Source organism: Ictidomys tridecemlineatus, chromosome 7 (assembly GCF_052094955.1).
Source record: "Ictidomys tridecemlineatus isolate mIctTri1 chromosome 7, mIctTri1.hap1, whole genome shotgun sequence".
Taxonomy (NCBI): Eukaryota; Metazoa; Chordata; class Mammalia; order Rodentia; family Sciuridae; genus Ictidomys; species Ictidomys tridecemlineatus.
In genome coordinates, this window is record NC_135483.1 from 137,154,930 (window position 1) to 137,175,428 (window position 20,499).

The 20,499-nt window shown below is 38.7% G+C and overlaps 1 protein-coding gene across 4 annotated transcripts in view; it reads right to left on the reverse strand.

The window, feature by feature from the left end:
• The window catches only part of Stk39 (serine/threonine kinase 39), a 268,613-nt gene that overhangs the window by 50,664 nt on the left and 197,450 nt on the right, over positions 1-20,499 (reverse strand). For all 4 annotated transcript variants that reach the window (XM_078017532.1, XM_078017531.1, XM_005315694.4 and 1 more), the window contains one exon: positions 3,952-4,004. In XM_078017532.1, the coding sequence (XP_077873658.1) occupies positions 3,952-4,004 (53 nt within the window). The remainder of the gene's footprint in view (positions 1-3,951; positions 4,005-20,499) is intronic.

Below are 20,499 nucleotides of genomic sequence, written 5' to 3' on the forward strand. Positions count from 1 at the left end.
ACAGGCTGTGGCAAGTGAATATAGCTGAAATTGCTTAATTGAAGGGTTATGAATGAACATGATAACACTGTTATCTTCTATTTGAAGACTTTATAAAGAGGAATTGAGAAATTACCACAAGCTCAAAAGAACCATTACAGACCTCTATATGTTTTTACGAGAGAGGTGACTTGGTCTCCACAGCCTCTGACAACATCACAAACATCCAGAACTGTAGCTAGATACAAAGAAACTGGTTGGGCAGCCTGCAGCTGTAGTTGGAGGCTTGATATCAGTGTCTTCCAAAGTCAGGGAGCAACTCAAAGTAAAGCAATTCAAGGCTGCTAAATCCAACAGGCATTAAATCCGGATTGTAGTTTGACATGCTAAGAGCTGCCCACAGCAAAAACTGGTCCTGGTGGCTTGCAAATGAATTAAATATATATGGGTGTGTGTGTTATGTGTGTGTGTGTGTGTGTGTGTGTGTGTATGTGTGTGATGCATGCACACACATGAGTATGTAGTTGCAGCTACAGTTGTCTTTCACAATTCTTGGCATTTGAAGTGCTCTGCCCAGTGTTTGTCACATAGAAAGTACTGGGGGGAGGGGGCGGGGAATTGGCAAGGAAGATGCTAATGACAATGGCACAAAGTCCACCTGAAACACACCATCTACTCTCCTACTCTCTTTGTCTCCCTTTTGCACCTGGCCCAATTCTTCAAATTGTTAATAATAATTTGAAACCTAATGTATATTCTTTATACTTTCAGAGAAATCATGTTATTTTACCATTTTACTGGTTTCATTTCATAATGGAATCATCATACAATGGGACAAAATGAAGTAAAATGGCAAAAAAAATATATAGAAACCTTACTAACTATGAAATCCCATATTAAGTGAACTTATCTTGGGCCTTGTCCTTTTCATCAGAGGTACAAAAGGCATCTTATAAAAGTCCCTTTGTGATGAAATGACCCCCTAAGGTGGAACCCAGGATAGCATAATGAAAGGCTCTACCCTGAATGTGATTTCTCTTTCTGAAGCTGCTGGAACCCTCAGCCTCCATTCTCCACCTTGCTGGATGCCACCCAAGTCTTCAGGAACAGAAGCACATTGAATTAAAGTATCTAACACCTAGTAGGCACTGGGCGTGCAGGAGGCAGTCATTATATTTCAGTGACTGATCATCTGTTAAAGCATTTCAATGTGTTACACCAGCTGTAAAGCAGCAATAAGATCTTATACCTGAGTAAGGAGCTGCAATCACAGAACGTAGCTGAAAATGGGATAGTCAAACAAAGCCACATGGAGGGCTAGCACTAAAACAGTACCACGGTGAACAGACATTCCCAAATGATTAAAGTGTACAGCATGTCCTTCTATTTTCAGGACTCTTGGGTACCAGATGAGTCATATCAAAATGGCAAATGGGTGATACTAAGCTGGCCAAAATGGGAAGTAGTCCACATCTGTGTGTGTGCCATTATGCAGTCATCTTGTATGCATGTAAGTAAAGCATAAGTAACAATTTAGAAAAGAAATGTGAAATAATTATTTCATGTTTCATTAGTAATCTATTTTTTCTTTCAGCTGTTTCACATTCTTTATATCAATGGATCAAATAATCTAGTATTCATGTCTGGCTTCCAGAGCCTACAGTGACAGAATAAACACAAAGGACTTGTCTTCTAATGAGGTCAGAGAATATTTTATTTGTGTTATGTTTTATGCTGTATATACTTATTCATGTTTACACACAGCACAAACTCAGGGTCCAGCTGGTGTGCATCCACAGGATTCACTGCAGATCATGTCTGAAATACAGACAGTATCAGGATTCACAGAAGTGCAGTGAAATGTATGTGGGGCTTCCCTTAGCAATGGGTCTGTGCTCAGCTGCTCAGTAAGGGTGCACTAGCATTGAGAAGTCAATGCTATGGTTTCTGTGTGGGTAACAAAAGCAGAGATTCTCAAATGAGCCCTGGCAAATGAGGCTGCCAAAGCCAGTACAAATGGACCAGTAATGCAAATGCATTAATGGGCTCTCCTATCCATAGAAATCCTCAACTTGGAAATTTGTTCCTTTGTTACCTTTCAAAATTAAAATTTATTTTCATTGCCATAGTTAATTTCAAACAATTAGATGAAAAGAAGCAACCTTAAAATAAGAATCTGTTCTTTCTACTTACTGTATTTGAGATAGTGTATATGTAACTACTAGATTTTTATCACAGCATTGCCTGGTCAATATTTTTATATTATGACAAAATAAATAGCTTTGTTGATAACCCTGAGTGGTGCTGTATAATTTCTACAGACTGACTCTAAATTGTTAAAGATGGAGATTCCTGGAAAGAAAAATCAATTAGCAATTCATGAGGGCCCTATGGACATTTATTTTGCAAAAAACACTTCATATTTTAGTTTTATTTAAATATATGAAAATCATGAAATCTTTGCCTTTACAGAAGACTAGAGATCAAAAGCAGGAGTCAATGTCCACATGTAGACCAGGAACATATTTTATTTAGTTGTCAGCAATTTTTTTTTCCCTCAAAACTGAATATCAGGGCTGGGATTATGGCTCAGTGGCAGAGCACTTGCCTTGCATGTGTTAGGCACTGGGTTTGATCCTCAGCACCACATAAAAATAAATAAATAAAATAAAGGTATCATATCGATCTACAACTAAAAAGTTATTTAAAAAAAAAACAACTGAACATCAATATATTAGATGAGATTGCTCCATCTCCTGAAGTGCCCCACCATTTACTTTGGCTCCAGGGGCATTTGAGTTTGTTTTTCTCCTTGCAAGTGACAGAAGCAGGATGTCAAGACATGTTACTTAGTGAACAGCTATCAAGGTAGAAAGTCCTTGCACCTCGGAATTTTCAGAATTTTAGCAAATACAATTTATTTAGTCAAATTAAAATTTATGTGAAGCTCCAATAAATCAAATATTACATATATTTGTAAATTAAAATGTATGAAACTAATGTATTTTATATGTGTACTACGTATTGAAATGCATTCTGCTGTCATGTATAACAAATTAGAATAAATTAAAAATTTTTTTAAAAGAAAGGTCTTCAACATAGACATTGAGGAAACCATTTTTATCTATGTAAAAATCTGAACTTAGAGGTCATGAAAAACAGTTATAGTCTTAGTATTAACATCTAGTTTTCAGTTTTCTGGGTTATTTTGTTTATAAACCAAATAGTTGCAATAGTATACTTTTTTCTTAACAATTGGTATTGTGATCTCTGGAAACTTTTAAGTGTTATTTATCTATTACTTAACCAAGATTATTTTAGGTTCTAAGGCAAACCAAACTTTTTTCCTAGGTGCAAAAGATAAAAGATGGTCCTTTATTTCAGGCATGCAGGAGCTGAAGGAACATCCAGACCAGCTTTCAAGCAGTTGCAACAACTTATTTAAAATACTCAAACTGCACACTACTAGACAATGACATTGTTCCTATTAAGCTCACCCCTGGTGCCTAGAGCTAAAAAAGGCAACAAACACTCCCCAAGAGAGGTTTCCTGAAACCTGAACCAAGACCCACTGAGAGGCAAAGTGTGCTACCTTTTTGAATGACACCATTGTTTGCTGCTCAACACTCATTAGGACTGCTGGTGTTTCTCATTATATATTCATAATTTCCCATTACCATGCCAGTACTTATTTTCATGGTTGAGCTAATATATCCAATTTATGTGTGTGTGTGTGCACTGTACCGCATGTGTCAACGGGATTCATGCAGTCAGTAGTGGTTCAGTTTTGAATCCTTACAATTATCAAAACTTCTTTCTTCCTTCCCTTCCTCCCTCCCTCCCTCTCTCCCTCCTTCCTTCCTTTGCTTTTAGACAAAGCATTTTTGAATAGCAAATTATAACCACATGCTTGCAATCAATTTCTGAAATGCTTCTTGTAACACTAAAATAATAATTTCAATTAAAACTCACCTCTTCCTGGAGTAAACTCAAATCGTATATCATTAAGTTCCTTTCTGGAGTTTCTGAAATACATAACATGTAGCACATTAAAACCTAATGAAGCAAAGTCTAATCAAACTAAATAAATCCCAAGTTTTACAAGATGCTACTAACATATAGTTAGCATTTTGGTTTGGATGACCTCCAAATATTTCCTCCACTGGAAGAAATGGTTATGATAATAATAAATGAAGAGATTTATTCATCTAACTTAATTTACCCTATTTAAATACACCTGTATCACAAAGTTCCAAAAACAAAATGTTAATTTTAGAAAATCTGTACTAAATTAGTAACCATAAATCTAATTTCATAATTTAAAATTTTAGGTGCCTCTAGTCCAAAATAAATGATAATCCATGCTTTTTCATATTTTCCCTGGAAATACAGATTTTATTGTAAAAAAAGGAGAGATAGTCCTGTTAAAAACAAGCAACAAAATGCCCAAAACAAGGCATGCATTTTTTTAATAACTTTATTTATTTATTTTTTATGTGGTGCTGAGGATCAAATCCAGTACCTCACACATGCTAAGCAGGAGCTCTAAGCTTTACTACCATTGAACCACAACCCCAGCCCAAGGTATGCATTTTATAGTTATGTATCTAAATACCCAGACCTCTGAATGTTATAAAACTGCCCATTGAATACATAAAACTTTAAGTAAATATAAAATGCTTACATAAAACTGTAACATACACAATTAAAAAATAAATGACACTCTGGAGATAAACTAATAAATATCTAGAATACATGTTTTCTACTTCTATTGAATTTCAAGAAATGATAATAAGTGGCAGCAAGCTATAATCAGAAATATTTTAAGTTCTCATAACACTAAAATATTATAAGCACCTTTCAACAGATGCCAGAATTTAAAGTTTAAAGTTTAAAAGTTAATAAAGTTTAAAGTTAATAAAAACACCTTATGGAACTGCATTAGGAAACTAGTAATTTACATCAGAATTCAACTACTAGCTCAGCAGCAAGGTGTCCAAGACAGAAGCAGACAGAGATGGCTGAACACCCTCCCCTGAATGTCCTCCTACCAGGCCCTATTCAGCACTTCAGCTTAGTTCTCTAAACCTCTGCAGTATTTCCTGGGCTCTGTGAACAGCAGCCACACCATGATGATATGTTCTCTGGGCCCCTCTTGGTCTATGGCTTGATCTCCAGTCTTTATGTCCTACCTTATCCTACCACACTAAATGCAAGGTGGTCTTAAAAAGGCGAAGGGCCTAATACTCACCAGAAGAAAGGCCTTCTCGGTGCCTATAAAAGATTATTTCCACAAGTACTGTGGGGAGACATAAAAAGTCTAAGCTCAAACATGAGGTCCTTGAGCCATGATGTCTGCAGTTCCCTGAAGGTTTCTCACCTGGACATTATCACTTTCTTCTTGGGAAAAGAATAGGACCAGGACCTTCTGCAAATCTTATAGGTGTGCTTCCATTAGGATCTTCTGGGGATCTGACAACCGTGAAAATGATATATATATACTCTAAACTATAAAAAAGTAGACACATGACCAATGCATGAAACTGAAGACAATTATATGGTATTCACAGATCCTCTTAGACCCCAACTACACATCCCTGCCTTGACAGTAGAAAGTGCCATTACTAATCAGTGACTACAGTGGACGGGCTGTCTGCAAGCTACATTATTTTGATCAGCCTAAAGTGTCTTAATAAACTGTATATATCACCATGTATTTTTAATAGTGCTCTTATATATCTGCAGTTCTCCAACATTTTGGTAGTAGACCTCCTTTACATTCTTAAAAAGTATTAGGTCCCCCACAGGGATTTTGTTTATATAGGGACTCTATCAAGATTTTCTGTATTAGAAGTTGCAGGGCACAGTGGCACTTGCCTGTAATCCCAGCTACTCAGGAGGCTGAGGCAGGAGGATAGTGTTGAGGCAAGCATGGGCAACTTAGTGAGATCCTATGTCAAAATAAAACTTATAAAAGGGGTGGGGATATATGGCTCAGTGTTGCCTAGCATGTATGAAGCTTTGTGTTCAATATCCAGTAAAACACACACACACACACACACACACACACACACACTTACTGTTACAAGTTAAAAAACATAAAAATTTAAACATTAATTGAATTGAGAATGACGTTAATTTATCTCATGTATGTACATATTTTTATGAAAAATTATTTTCAGACTGGGTTGTCGTTTAGTGGCAGAGTGGTTGCTTAACATGTGAGGCCTTGAATTTGGTCCACAGTAGTGTGAAAGACAAAACAAAATAAAACAAAAAGACTTTCTTATCCAAAAGAAAAATTATATTGAAATTTTTGCAAGCCACTCTAATGTTTGCCTTAAGGTAGCTGCATTTTTATAGCTGTTTCAGAGATATATTGCAATGTTGAGTGTCAGGTAGGTAGACACTGAAATTCCACTGAACATATGTGAAATCATGAAGTGAAAAGTTAAATAATTTTTTAATATTATTCTAAAGTTTTGTTCTCATGAGCTCTCTAAAGATCTAACGAACTCCCAGGGTAACTGGGCCATACTTTAAGCAACATGGAGACATGTCTCTCTCCCTCTCTCTTTATGTCATTCTCTCCCTCCCCCCACCAACACATACGCACACAAACACCCCTATATTTATAGCTGTATGTCTATCTAGATAGATCTGTCAATATATCTCCATAGATACACACAAACACATAGCTGGTCCTCTAAATTCACAGGTTTTGCATCCATGGAAGTCAACCAATCATAATTTGAATATATTCAGGAAAAAAAAATGTGTCTGTACTGAACATGTACAGACTTTTTTCTGTTTATTATTCCCTAAACATAATAATAGCTATGTACATAGCATTTACATTGTATTAAGCATTAAAAGTAGGCTAGCAATAATTTAAATATGCAAGAGAATGTTTCATGAAAACACTATGACATTTTATGTAAGGAATTTGAACATCTGTAGATTTTGGTCTGTGTGGGAGATCTTGGAACCAATCCTTCTCTGATACCAGGGAAAAAGTGTATATATTGTGTGTGTGTGTATGTGTGTGTGTGTGTGTGTGTAGTCTCATTTGATTCCAACAATCAGCCTTTGAGATATGCAAAGGGGTATAGCTAATTTCCTATTATTCACCTTTCTTCTCGCTCTGCCCTGCTACATTTTTAGTTTATTACATTCAATGGCTTCTCTAAGTTTACAAATTTGATGACTAGCAGAGTGAGGATAAATAAGTCTATATTGGAAACCAATACAAACAGCAATGCTCAATTCCTATCATCTTTAAAAGAACAAGATTTCCTAAGATTGTGCATATTATCATAAAACCACCAACAACTTCTTGGTGTGGTGTGCTGTGTATGAACAGAGGTTAAATTAGAATGAAAGCAGTCCAATAAGAAAAAAAACGATCACTAGGAAAACAAGTACTAATAATGCATTTAATAATGAAATGACATAATGAGGAAAAAATATAAAAGAATTTGATTCAATACTAATTGGCATCCTTTGACCTTTTTCTTTTGATTGGTCCTATTTAAATTAGTTTGTTCTACTAAGACTGTAATAAGAGAGGTGTAAGAACTCTATCGGGAATATCATCACACGCTTCCTAATGCTTTATATATGAATACCACAGAAAGTCACATCCAACACCCACAATCTCTACCTCCGTCTGCTGTGGTTCAAGTCATGGGGATGGCCTAGTCAAGGCAGTCTTTTATGACTCTGAACCTAAGATGCTCACCTTTGAAAAGATCACAGTGATTGATTGTGAGTAGTAGACTTGTCCCATCAAGATGAAATATAGTTGGAAAAATGCCTAATTGGGTCTAACTACTGAAGGTCATCCTTTTATAAAGAATTAATCTTTTCAGACGAATACTTAACACCTTTAATTGAAAGTACATCTACTTTAATTGATGTCGCACAGGACACTCTTGATTTCAGGGAAGCTGAAAATAGGTATGATTTAAAACTCAAAACTAAGTCAGTGCAACTTCACAGAGGAAATGATAAAAACTTGACAGTAACAGCTTCAAGGCCCAGCATGCTTGTGATGACTCTTATTAAAAACACTCTTAATCCTAAAGTAAAAACACTTGCATTTGGTTAGGCACATAACCCCCTTGCTCACTGTATGCATACCCTACATCAAAAATCCAAATACCTATAGGGCTCAGGAGGAAATTAATATTTTTAGATAAGCAATATAATCAAGTGGTTTTAAAGGCCCAAAGTACAATGGCTAGTTCTGTGAAAACTAGCTCTCCCTCAACCCTTACGCAAATATCTGGTTTCCCTTTCAGAGGAGATCAATATGTCAGACTTTTTGTGGATTCTTCCTAAGGTGTATCTGCATATCCTTGCCAACATACATACATATTCAATACAAAGGGTAGCATAATAAATCCACTGTTTTGTACTCTTTCTTTTCTTAGTACTGTCATACTTTAGAATTTCTCCATATTAGTTCATTGAGGGTTTTCTCATTCTTTTCTGTACAGCTACATAGTTTTCCTTTGTGTGCTCTACCTTTTCTGAACTAGTTCCATTCTGCAAACAGATTGTTTCCAATCTTTCATTATTATAAAGAATGCTTCAAAGAATAACCTTTTGTTCTCATGTTGTTTTGCAAATATCTGAGTATAACAATAAATTTCGAGAAGTGAATTGCTCGGCCAAAGTTTATGTGCATTTGCAATTTGATAGGTATTGTCAAATTTTCCTTCACCTAAGTTGCACCAATTTATACTCTCGCTGATGATTTGTAAGCACTGTTGAAGAAACTTCAAATGAGTAAAGCAGAGAGTGGATTGAAGAACAGAAAGATGTGGGGTCTGTTTCAATGGGAAAGCATATTCCCTACTGTAAGGGAGGCAACCACTACTCAACACAAGCTGGTTATGGCCAGGTAGGAATCTGAGCAACTGTTGCTAAGTAATCAAGAAATTTAACATTATATATGCAATTCCATAGTTTTAAATTGAAAATACATAACTTAAAAACTTTTGACAGTTATGAGTGGGTCAGATTCAGTCTATTACACTTATTAGTGAGGTTGAATATATGTTATAATTTCTGCTGGTGTTAACACATAAATTGTGGACAATAGAAGGTCACAATATCTTCTGAAATGCTAAGACGTTGATGTTATTTTTAAGAATCTACTAAAAAGAGGCAAATACATAATGCATTGGCCCATAGACTGAGAGCACCAATCTGTGCTTTCAATGGATGAAAATTAATCATGGGAAAGAAAAATAAGGTCACAGGAATTTAACCAGATAGAAGATATAACCTATAAACTAAGAAGCTTGAAACAGATTTAATTTTTATTCTTTTTGGTACTGGGTATTGAACTTAGGCACTTAATCACTCATCCATATCCCAGGCCTTTTTAATTTTAAGACAGGGTCTCACTAAGATTCTGAGGCTGGCCTCAAAACTTGCCATTCTCCTGCCTCAGCCTCCTATATCACTGGGATTACAGGCACATGTCGTTGTGCCTAGCTTGGAACTGATTTTTAAAACAGTTTTTAGCAACTGCTGTTCAGTACTGACAAAATTCTTTTGATTTTTTGCTATGTGCATTCAAAATAAGTTTTGCACATGGAAAATTTTTCTTGTTCTTTCAATTCATCTTCAAGTGACACAGTGAACACTCACATGGGCAGCTGGCTAAAAGGGTGGTGATGGGGATCACCTGAGTGGGCATAGCTCTTCCTAGGGGTAGCCGATGAGAAGCCTGGTGCTGCTGAAGTACAGATTTCACAGGGTGCAGCACTCATCTGTGTCTTTTAATGTATTGTGTCAGGACCATCAGACAGAGTCATTGCTTCAGAAGGCTCAAAAGCCAAAATGCCGGCTCAGGACTTTGCATTCTCCAGCTTCACGTCAACATCTCCTATTCCTTGCCAACAGAGGTATGGGGCACCCACACCCTAAGAACCAGATGTGACTAAAAGGTATAGAAGTACAAAGCCCACATGCTGTTGAGAGTATCAGAAAGAGTCTCTGTCATCTGCACAGGATGCTTGAGAGAGAGGATGAGAGCCCACTGTTTCCCAAGCTCTGATGTTCTAATGTTTTGTGAGGGAGAAAGGGATCATATTTCCCAGGAACCCAGAAATGGCCCCTTCTTCTAAGCAGCCAAAAATTTCTTACAAAACAGCCTTCTTCTCCCTTATTTTTACTTGAAATTCCAGGTCAGAGTAAGGTTCTTGGTATCCAGGGAACTGTAAAGGGTCTCCCACACTACCAGCTCCTGGACTTTCTCTCTCTAGGTCAGGGGCAGGATGAAAACCTTTCCAACAGGCTGGGCTAGAACTCAATTAGGGTGTCATTTTAGTTCAGCCTGCTTCTTGTCCTACTCTGTACATTGAGCTGAAGTTCATCTCCATGGGTTAAAGAGGTCCTGTGGAGGACTTCAGCTCCATGAAGCTGGCCAGATGTTTCTCCTCCACACCAGGAGGCAGCCAGTACAGGGTGAAGAGATAATGAGAAATGTAGAGACAGAGGTCTCTGTTCAAAGCCACAACTACCTGTTTGGTCATCTGTAATCTGTTTCCTCAGCTGTGACAGGGAAGCAATAATAATTCATAGCTGCTATGGTTTGAATGTGACCACCAAAAAACCTGTGTTGGGAACTTACTAGTGCAGCAGTGTTGGCAGGTGGGTTCTGATAAGAAGTGTTTAGGTCAGGTGAAATCCACAAACGTGAACACAATAACACTGATTATAAAGGGGCTTGAGGTTGTCAGTTTGATCTCATTTTCCTGTCTGCATTTGCCTTTCCACTATTGGATGCTAGAGTAAGAAGGCCCTCATCATTGCAGCCCCTTGATCTTGGACTTCCCAAGCCCCAGAACTGTAAGCCAGTAAATATCTGTCCAGTATAAATGGACAGCCTCTGGTGTTTTGTTATTAACAGCACTAAATACCCTTCGACAACACCACTTACCATCTGCTGGGATGCAAGGTGTTTTACATGTGTTATCTCCTTCCATGCTCAAAACCACCCTTGAAGTAAGCACTACTATCATCATCCCCTATTATTTTGAAAATGAGGGAAATGAGATTTAGAAGTGTAGGATATCACTAAAATCACTTATCCAGCACTCACCCATGCCACCTGCTATCTGCTCAGATGCACAGCCCTTACCAAGGCACTCCCAGCTTCTCAAACATGTGTCTGCACATGCACCAACTTTCTCACTCCGAGTCTGCCAGAGCCAGTTATCGTAAGGGAATTTGATTCGAATCATGCCACCTTGATGCATTTTCTTCTTGTTATTAACAAAATTTAAAATACTTAGCAGGTCCCTCCCAGACCTGGATGTTGCCTGTCTCACCACCTCTTCTCTCCCACTCTTCCCCTGCTTGGGTGTTGCCAGGTCCACCTATATCTCCTTCCTTCTCCTGATTCCTGGACTGTAGCCCCAGGACTTCCATAGGAGGCCAGGAAAGGAAGTGAGGGCATCCGGAGGAGAGTAAGCCCCTTTCCTACTTGCTTTCCTAGCCCCCAGTTTTTGCAGAGCATCTTTTGCATAAAGTAGTCATGTGGTTATTACTTCAATATCTGGCTCCCCACTAGACAAGAAGTTCCAAATCCCAGCCTCATCTTGCTGTGTTCATTGTTCTTCCCCTCAATGCCGGGAAGCAACCAGATGCTATGTGCTGAAGAACGAACAAATGAACGAATGCAGTTTATGAATCTGTCTTTTGTAAAGTGTCCCTCCCTTGGTTCTGAGGTACAGCCTTCTAGTGTTCCCAGTTCCCTAGCTGCCCTTTGTATCTATCTCCCAATACTCTTCTATCTCTGTCTGCCTGTTGGCAATGATCATGGTCCACCCTCTCTCTTCTTAATCCCTCCCTGGATGATTAGTTCCAAATCAATAACTCAATCCCAGGTACTTCCTCAGAGCTATAAATCCATTATGCAATGCCTATATGGCATCACTCCACAAAATGTCCAAACAGATGTCTCCCCAACCAAAACAACAATAAAAACCCAACTCAACATATTCAAAGGAAATGCATCACTTCTGTTAAATGTCCTTATATTCCTCAGTTCTTAGGGAGTAAATGGCAGTGAAAGCCAACAACCAAGGAGAGTTCTAGCTCCTTAAGAATTCTCAAATCATCCATTTCTCTACAACTTCACCACAAAGTGAAGGCCAAATCACCCCATTGGTCATAACTAAGACTAAATGATTCAGTGAACAAAGGATACTTTAGACACACTCTCACACAACATATACACATAGAGATTGCTACTGTGAAAACTAAGGTGCTCAGAAAAAGGAAAAAGGGCCATTGAAAGCCAAGGGAGCCATTTTCCGGGTGTAATGCCTGGCAGAAAAATGTGTAGCCCAGCAAAAGGTTCTTATACTTAGTGAGACATCAAAACAATGCCAATGTCAGAATAAGTTGAAGGAACCTGCAACACAAACCAGAAACAAGAGACCGAGGAAGCATTAGCAGCAGTGTGAAGAAGTGCCCCCATTCAGCTCTGGCTTCCCCAGAGCACAGTCTTTAGGTCAATTTACTAGGAAGCCTTAAGAACTGAGACTCATACCCATCAACTGGTTATTGGAGCTCAATTTGCAGGTCACCCACTTACTAACAAGACCTTCAGTTGTCCGCTTCACCTAACTTTCAGTTTCCTCTGTGGTAAGCAGCAGAAGTAATGCATCCCTTGCAGATTAAATGAGCCATATGAAAATGGTGCAAACTCCCCGGCATGGCTGCCAGGCATTATCATGCCTTGTGTTTTGAGGCACACAGAAGCAGGGAAAAAGCAAGTCGCTGCAGAGCTTGCAATCTTCCTGGAGAAATGCAGCTGATCATGTAACTAGAGGGGCAACCCAATGTAAATAAGTGCTTAAAAACAGTAGTAGAGAAGGAAACAGGAGATTAACTCAGAAAAAGGGATGTTTCCCCTCTCTTAGTGCTCACTCTCACCCATCCTTCACACCCCTGTCCAATTAAACTTCCTCTGAGGCAAAGGTCCAATCACAGAATCGTATAATTTTACAACTGAAAGGGGCCCTGGAGGTCAACTAATCCATTCCTCTCATTCCTCAGGTGAGGAAGTTGAAGCTAAAGAGATTTTTTAACTGTTTTGCCTAAGATTACACAGCTGGTTAACTCACTTAATGCTCCATAAATCCTTATTGATCACCTACTAGGTGTCAGGTCTATAGTAGGAGCCATTAATGCAATAATGACACCTGGGACTGAAATGTGTAGACCACTTTTCTTTTTTTGGGAGGGTGGGGTATAAGGGATTGAATTCAGGGACACTCGACCACAGAGCCACATCCCCATCCCTATTTTGTATTTTATTTAGAGACAGGGTCTCACTGAGTTGGTTAGTGCCTCACTTTTGCTGGGGCTGACTTTGAAATCACCATCCTGACTCAGCCTCCTGAGTTGCTGGGGTTACAGGCATGTGCCACCACACGTGGCTAGACCACTGCTCTTTAAACTAGATTGGTGGTTTTCAAACTGCAGGTGGGGTGATCAGAGGTGAAGTCTCTGACAAGTACCCCCCACCCCACAATCCCCCTACACTAAGTTAAGAACTATTCCAGGCAATGAGCGATGTTATAGGTGGAAATGTGCTTCAGATGAATGATGTGGCAGATTTTGAGCTTGAGAGCCACAATTGTACCCATCAACATTGTGCTCCAGAGTTCTGCCTGAAACCAGGATTCTCCTCTCCAGTATGTTTCTCCAAGCATTAGGCACCATGTGCACCAGGAACATGATCATGAATCACATACCTCATCCTTCATCCCCAACTACTGCCCTTGTATTTAACATGCCTCAAAAGTCTTTTATCAATGAGTCTTCTAAAGAGCGAAAATACCTTTATTGTTATACTTCAACAAACCCCCAATATGCCCTTGTCCTAGAAAATATAAGTTGGTAGCATCCAGGATTCCAGACTCTATCACACACACACACACACACACACACACACACACACACACACACACAATATTTTCTTCAAGTATAGTATCTTGACACATCTTAAAGGATTTGGCCTCATGTGCTAATTGTCTGCAGGGTTTTCTACAACTAGAACCTCAGGCTTAGGCCTCTGATACTTTGTATTTTAACACAGCCTGAAGGACTATTTTAGATTTGCAGCCTGTAGGGAGCAAGTAGTCTGGTTGCCTGTGATTTCACATGGCTGCTACCTACATGAGAGGTACACAGGCAGAGCCCTGCATACAGAAACTTCAGATGTGCAGTACAGTGCTGACACCTACGAATAAATCTCCTACAAAAAAAAATAAAAATTCTCACAAGTAACTGGTTTTTCTATCCACAAAAAGTCATTTTCATCTGAAAGTAATTACATTAAGTTAAGGTGTTTTTCTTTAGCAGAAACCTCTGGAGGATCTCTGTGCCCAAATGGCAGAGGGCATAACCATTTCCTCTGCCCTGCCTTACCCATCCTCTAACCTCAATGAACAGGTGTGACTATTCACTATCTGCTAATGCTTTCTAGGATTATTTAAAAAAAAAAACAAACATTTCAATACAGAGGAAAGTGCCAAGACTAACAGAATGAATACACATGTACCTACCATTCAGAATTTTTGAAATGGTCACATTCTGTCCTATTTACTTCAGAGCTGAATACCTAAAAATTTAATATTCCACCTATGCAGCACAAAATCAATTGTGTTATGTCTCAGCCATGATGAATCACAAGTGGACAGATTATAGTATAAAGGCTCTGTTTCCTATCAAGATTATGGAACTATATTTTCATGTGTCACAAGTAGTCTTTTTCAGCATTTAGAATGTCTAGTGAATATATTTGCTGAAGTTTTTTTTATTTTTAATTTTTTTTTTACTTACCAGGAAATAGGGAAAAGGAGTGACCACATAAAAACTAGACTCATGTGTACAGCTGAGAGGACAAGCAACATAATAGTTTGGTCAAACAGCATACTTTTTTTGTAGCAGAAAAAAATATTTAGCATGCTTATTAGGTAAGGGTCTTTGGATATGCCTCTTTTTAAAAACCAGACTTTATTAATATTATTTCATGGAATTTTAAGGTGTGTTAGGTTTTACTGCAGAGAAATCATAGACTTATCAATGTGTCCATGATGTCCACCTTTGTTCAATGCATTGGGCTCTCAAACCAACATCCTTAATAATATAAAGATAAAGGCACTTCCAAGACATGGATTTAGTAAGTATCCGTTTGGGATCTAGACATCATGCCAGCTAGGTGTAGGTACAAAGCCTGATACAGCACACAGGGAGGTGGGCAGAAGAGCTCCATATATTTGCAGCATTTCAGGATGGGCATACTTTTAAGACAAAAGAAGTTTCCTTCAAGGAACAAACCATCACAAATTCAAAGTACTATAGACAACTATGATATTCTTTGCCTACTATTTATTTAGTTTACTTAATTCTTGCAAAACGGCTGTTAAAATCATTTCAAAATTTAACTAGATATATAACTAAACATTTAGTTATTAAAAATAACAGTGATTGAGTGACTGCCTAGCATTTGCAAATCCCTGAGTTTGATCCCCAGCACCACAAAAATAAATAAAAATAAAAATAACAAATTAGTTAAAGAACATACAGAGATATTACCACATACTTGAGACACAATTACTCCAGCTGAGCACTGGAGTTAACTTTGCTTGCAGCTAAGAAAGAGAACATAAACTACTGCATAGTACAATTCTTACTTTTCAAAACAAGAAACATGAAAAGCAGTTGTTTTGCTTGGCATTAGTTTCAAGGACAATTTTTTGTGCAAGCTCCTTTTTTGTGGTAATTTTAATTTTCTAATTGGAGCATTACAGTTAAACATAGGAGTTGGGTCCATTCCAACAAATTCATACATGCATGAAATTCGACTTCAGTTCACATTCTCCCCCTTTTCCCTCTTCCCTTTCCCCATTCTCCTTCTTCAGTTTTACTGAGTCTCCTTTTACTCGTGTGCTTATTTTTTATTATTCTATTTATACATAAAGGTAAAATTCCCTGGGTATATTTACATATTCATTCCACATTCCTTCTCCTTTCCCATCCTTCCTCCCCCTCTTGTCACCTCCTTTTCTACTGTTCTTTCCTATGTCTTTGTGATATCTGATCCTCCCCTCCTGTTTTCCTTTTTTTTTTTCCCCTCTAGCTGGAACCCCCGTTATAAGAGAGACTGAGCAACCTTTTCAATTCTGTGTTGTAAAAGAGAGAAAAGTAAATTTTTTTTCATACCAATATCTCCAACTAGCTGGGGTAAAAGACAGAAATTAATTCTCCCAGATGTTGAAGGCACAATATCATATCTGACCTGAGCGATGGCATTTCTTCTGGAAGCTCAAATAATACAGCCAAAGTACATTGTTTCCTGGTGATTTACTTCAACAGTAGGAGCTCATAGAGAAATGGATGGTCTATACAGACTCCTTCCTGGGGCCCCACAAGTGTCTTTGTCAATGCTGCAGGGGGCATTTCAGGACTGTATTCTCTGCATTCGAAGGGTCAAATAATCAATGTGTTGACTGAACACAGATCTTTCACTTTGGCTGAAACCTCCGTGGGAAGCAGAGGTAACATTCTGCCATGAACAGGTGGGGGGCTGACATCCTCCCCTGGAGAGCCGGCTGACTGACACCTGCAGGAGGCGGTTGCAGAATATCTGAACTTCTAGTGGAAGCCCTGTGGCTGGTCCACAACTTGGACACATGCTCAGCTGAATCCCCAAACTGTGTTGCTTCAGAATAAAAGAGATCATTTTGTTTTTGCGTAAAAGTTTTAAACAACAAAAAACTCTTTAAGTTTTAGCCAGATAATCACAGCTACCTCTATTCCTATAATTTTATTACTAATTTACATGAATAAATCCAAGTAAAGCTACACAAAAATTAGCAAATTAAAAGGAAAATGATCATTTTCAATGAGGTTTAAAATGTCTGCTCAACAAAGAAGAAAATCTTGAAGGGCTAATTTTAAGAGATATTAATACCAGTATCTTGTAGGTTAGAATGTTAAAAAGAATCATCTCTGTCCTACAGGTGGTATCATAAAACAATTAAGTTAAATAATATGAAAATGAGCATATATTTTCTCTTTTGATCCATTTAGAGAAGTGGCCTATAAGCAAATGCATCTAAGCCCAGTATTGGTGGTCCTCAAAGCTATCATAAATCCTCAGGTTGAACTTTTTGATATTACTTCAGCAAATGATTATTTGTCTGTAGAGTTGCAAAGAAAAAATAAACATTGCTATCACATTGGTCATGTGATAGGTTGCAGATACACAATAGTAGGAAACACATCAGGTGTGTGAGAGCACATCAGGTCACATCAGTCAGAAGGCTGGATTAGGACCGGACTTTGATTCAAAATAATGTCAAAACAAACAAACAAAAAAGAAATCGAAAAATCTTCTCAAAGGAAGAGGCATCTGCTTCCTTTTGAGACTTGAGTTTATATGATTCTCTAAAGGCTAATACTCAAAAATTGAAAAGGCACAACTCCTCCAGCCTGCTGGGAGAAGAGCAGGGTGAACCCACCCAAAGGAACTTGGGAAGCTTCTTGTACTTAACGCATCCTGCAAGGGTGAGCATGATTTTGTATGAGAGGATTTAAAGTGAGGACAAATGCCATACACTCTCTGGGTAAGACTTTTTGGAAATATGTTCTTTTTTTTTTTTTTTTTTTCTTTTTTTAAATTTGAAGATTCCATTAGTGAGAAAAGAGAAACCTGAAGCTCGGGTTTGTCTGTGTCCCATAGATGCACTTTTGCAAGTCCCACTGAGGATGGAATGGCACAACTCTTCCTATTACTACAAAGTGACCCTGAAGATGTGGCCACCTTGTGACCGCCTTTTCCCTTTTTCTCTGTTATGGGTTGAAATGTGGACCCCTCTGTAAGAGATACCCAGGAGGCTGAGATAGGAGGATTACAAGTTCAAGGCCAGTCTCAGCAACTTAGTGAGACTTTCTCTCAAAATAAAATAAAATGGGTGGGGAGCAGAGGGTATGGCTCATAGATACAGTACTTGCCTTCCATACCCCAGGCTCTCATTCAGTGCTCAGTATTGCAACAAACAAACAAACAAACAAGCAAACAAACTCAAAATGGGTCCCCTGCCAAAGTCATACGTTGGAGTCTTACCTCCAGTACTTCAGAATATGCCTGTGCTAGTAACAGAGCCTTTAAAGATGTAATTAAGATTAAATGAGGTCACTGGGATAAACCCTAATCCAATACAACATCTTCCCTATGGAAGAGGACATTAAGGACACAGATATGTACCTGCAGAAGAAAAGATCCTGTGAGGACACAGTAAGAAGGTGGCTTTCTACAAGCCATGCAGAGAGACCTAAAGAGAAACCAAACTTGCATATATCTTGATCTTGGACTTCTAGGTTCCAGAGAATGGGAGAATAAATTCCTGTTGCTTGAACCACCATATCCTTGGTGCTTTGTTAAGGCAGCCCTAGCAAACTGATACACCATCTGATTCTGACAAACTTTTAAAAGTCAACATTTGAACCTCTATTAAAAATTAAATTGATTCTCAGCCTCTGGAATGCTAATTTATGACATTCATTATCACAATGGTTTGGGAAGAAACCATTCTTTCAACAGTCCCAAGTAAAGAAAACAACACCAGTCATTTGGCATAGCAATCAAATCATTCTGATTGGAAAATTCCAAGTACCTGAAGTTTGCCAAAGGTGGAAAACCCCTTGGCTTACTCAGGAAGCCCCATCTGAGCGGTACAGTGCTATTCCTTCCACAGAGGGCACACCTGAGGGCAGGACCCCAAGGCAGATGCAGCCTCATTCCAGAGGCTCAAAACAACTGTTGGCCTGTATTTAAACATGTGCTGTGTGACTGTAAGATGACGGGCTGGGGGTCATATAGGGGCCTCAGGACCCAGGCTTCAGAATCATAACTCCCATCTGGATGACTTTGAAAAACATGTTTAAGAATGTTTAATAAGCAACTCCCATGAGTGCAATTGCACCACAAATCGAAGGACTTAACAAGACGGTGGGATAAGGCACTTTTCTTATCTAACTATTACTAAAAAAGACACACCCAATAATTTCCTTCAAGATGTTTTCAGTGACTAATCTTTATGCCCAGGCTGTTGATCTCTGACACGTTTTTAAGGCTACCTTAGCTTTCTTAAACACACACTTTCTCTTTCTCTTTTTTTCCTTAACTTTAGGTGTATTTTATTTATTTTTATAAAGTTAAGATGGAAAACCTTTGTATCTATAACTTTTAGTGCTTATTTGACTGCTTTTATTGGTGTGTGTTATTTATACAGAATGGTGGGTTTCAGTATGGCATATTCATATACACACAAAAAATATATAATCTGATCAATTTCACTTCTCAACACCTCTTGTCTTAAGTAAAAATTTAATAAAGGAGGTCAGATGGGAGAAAGAAGAGTTCTTAATCTACAGAAACATACATAAATCCTGCAAACAATCTGTTATTTGTTTCTTTACAGTAAATTCAAGCTGTGCTTTTTAGAAAGTGAGTGTCAAAAAATAAGATAAAACAAAACAGGGCCCCTGGGACTGAGGAGGACTGTGTAGGCAAAGCCATGAGGACCCTTCTCAAGGGGTGAACGAACAGGAGAGCTCCCTCCCCACCAGTTTGAGGCAAATTGAATAATAATTGATTCACTGTCAACTTTAATTTAAGAGAATTATTTGATAAAAAAGGGCAAACTGCTGAATGTCAATCTTTTTAGAAAGATAAAGGTATAGTAAATCAGTCAGTGATCAGTTAGTTATAAGCCTTTTAAACAAATACACATGGTCTAAAAGGGGGATCAGAGGAGCTATGAAGTCAGGCAATGTCTCCTCCAAGGTGCCTCGAAAGGCAGGGTTCAACAGCTGGGCAAGTTCTCAGCAAATACTCAAGAAATTGAATGAACTCAGGGGCATCCCCACTTCTCCCCACCTGCCTAAATGACATTTTGTGGATTGGAAGCACACTTGACAAAATTGCTAGGTATGGAGGTGACCAACCCAAAATGACTACTGAAATAACAACAAAAGGCTTTTGGAATGAGAGCACTTCAGTTGATACACAGGTCAGAGCTACAATCAGAGGAGCGGACATCATACTAGGCATGGGTCTAGGAGAGGTGAATGGGGACTGTACTGTGAGGAGACAGGAGCAGCGAGCCAACAGCAAACGATGGGTTCAACCTCAGCAGGACTCACAGGCTTGCCAGCTGTGAGTGCTTTGGCCTTGGCACATGGACCAGGGGTCTGGGTGGCTAAAAAAAAGGTACATTTATGGTTCTAGGACGCTGCTGCTGAGCCAGGAATGCTGAGCTGCGGGCAGTTCCCACATGTACACGTGGCATGAGGAAAGGGAACACAGCTCCTTGCCACAGCCTCCCTCCGGCCTCCTTCCCTGTCAAGATCTCTGAGTTGGTTCTAAGGCAAGTCAAGGGAAAGCAAAAACACATTTTGTCACAAGTCTACTCAGCCTGG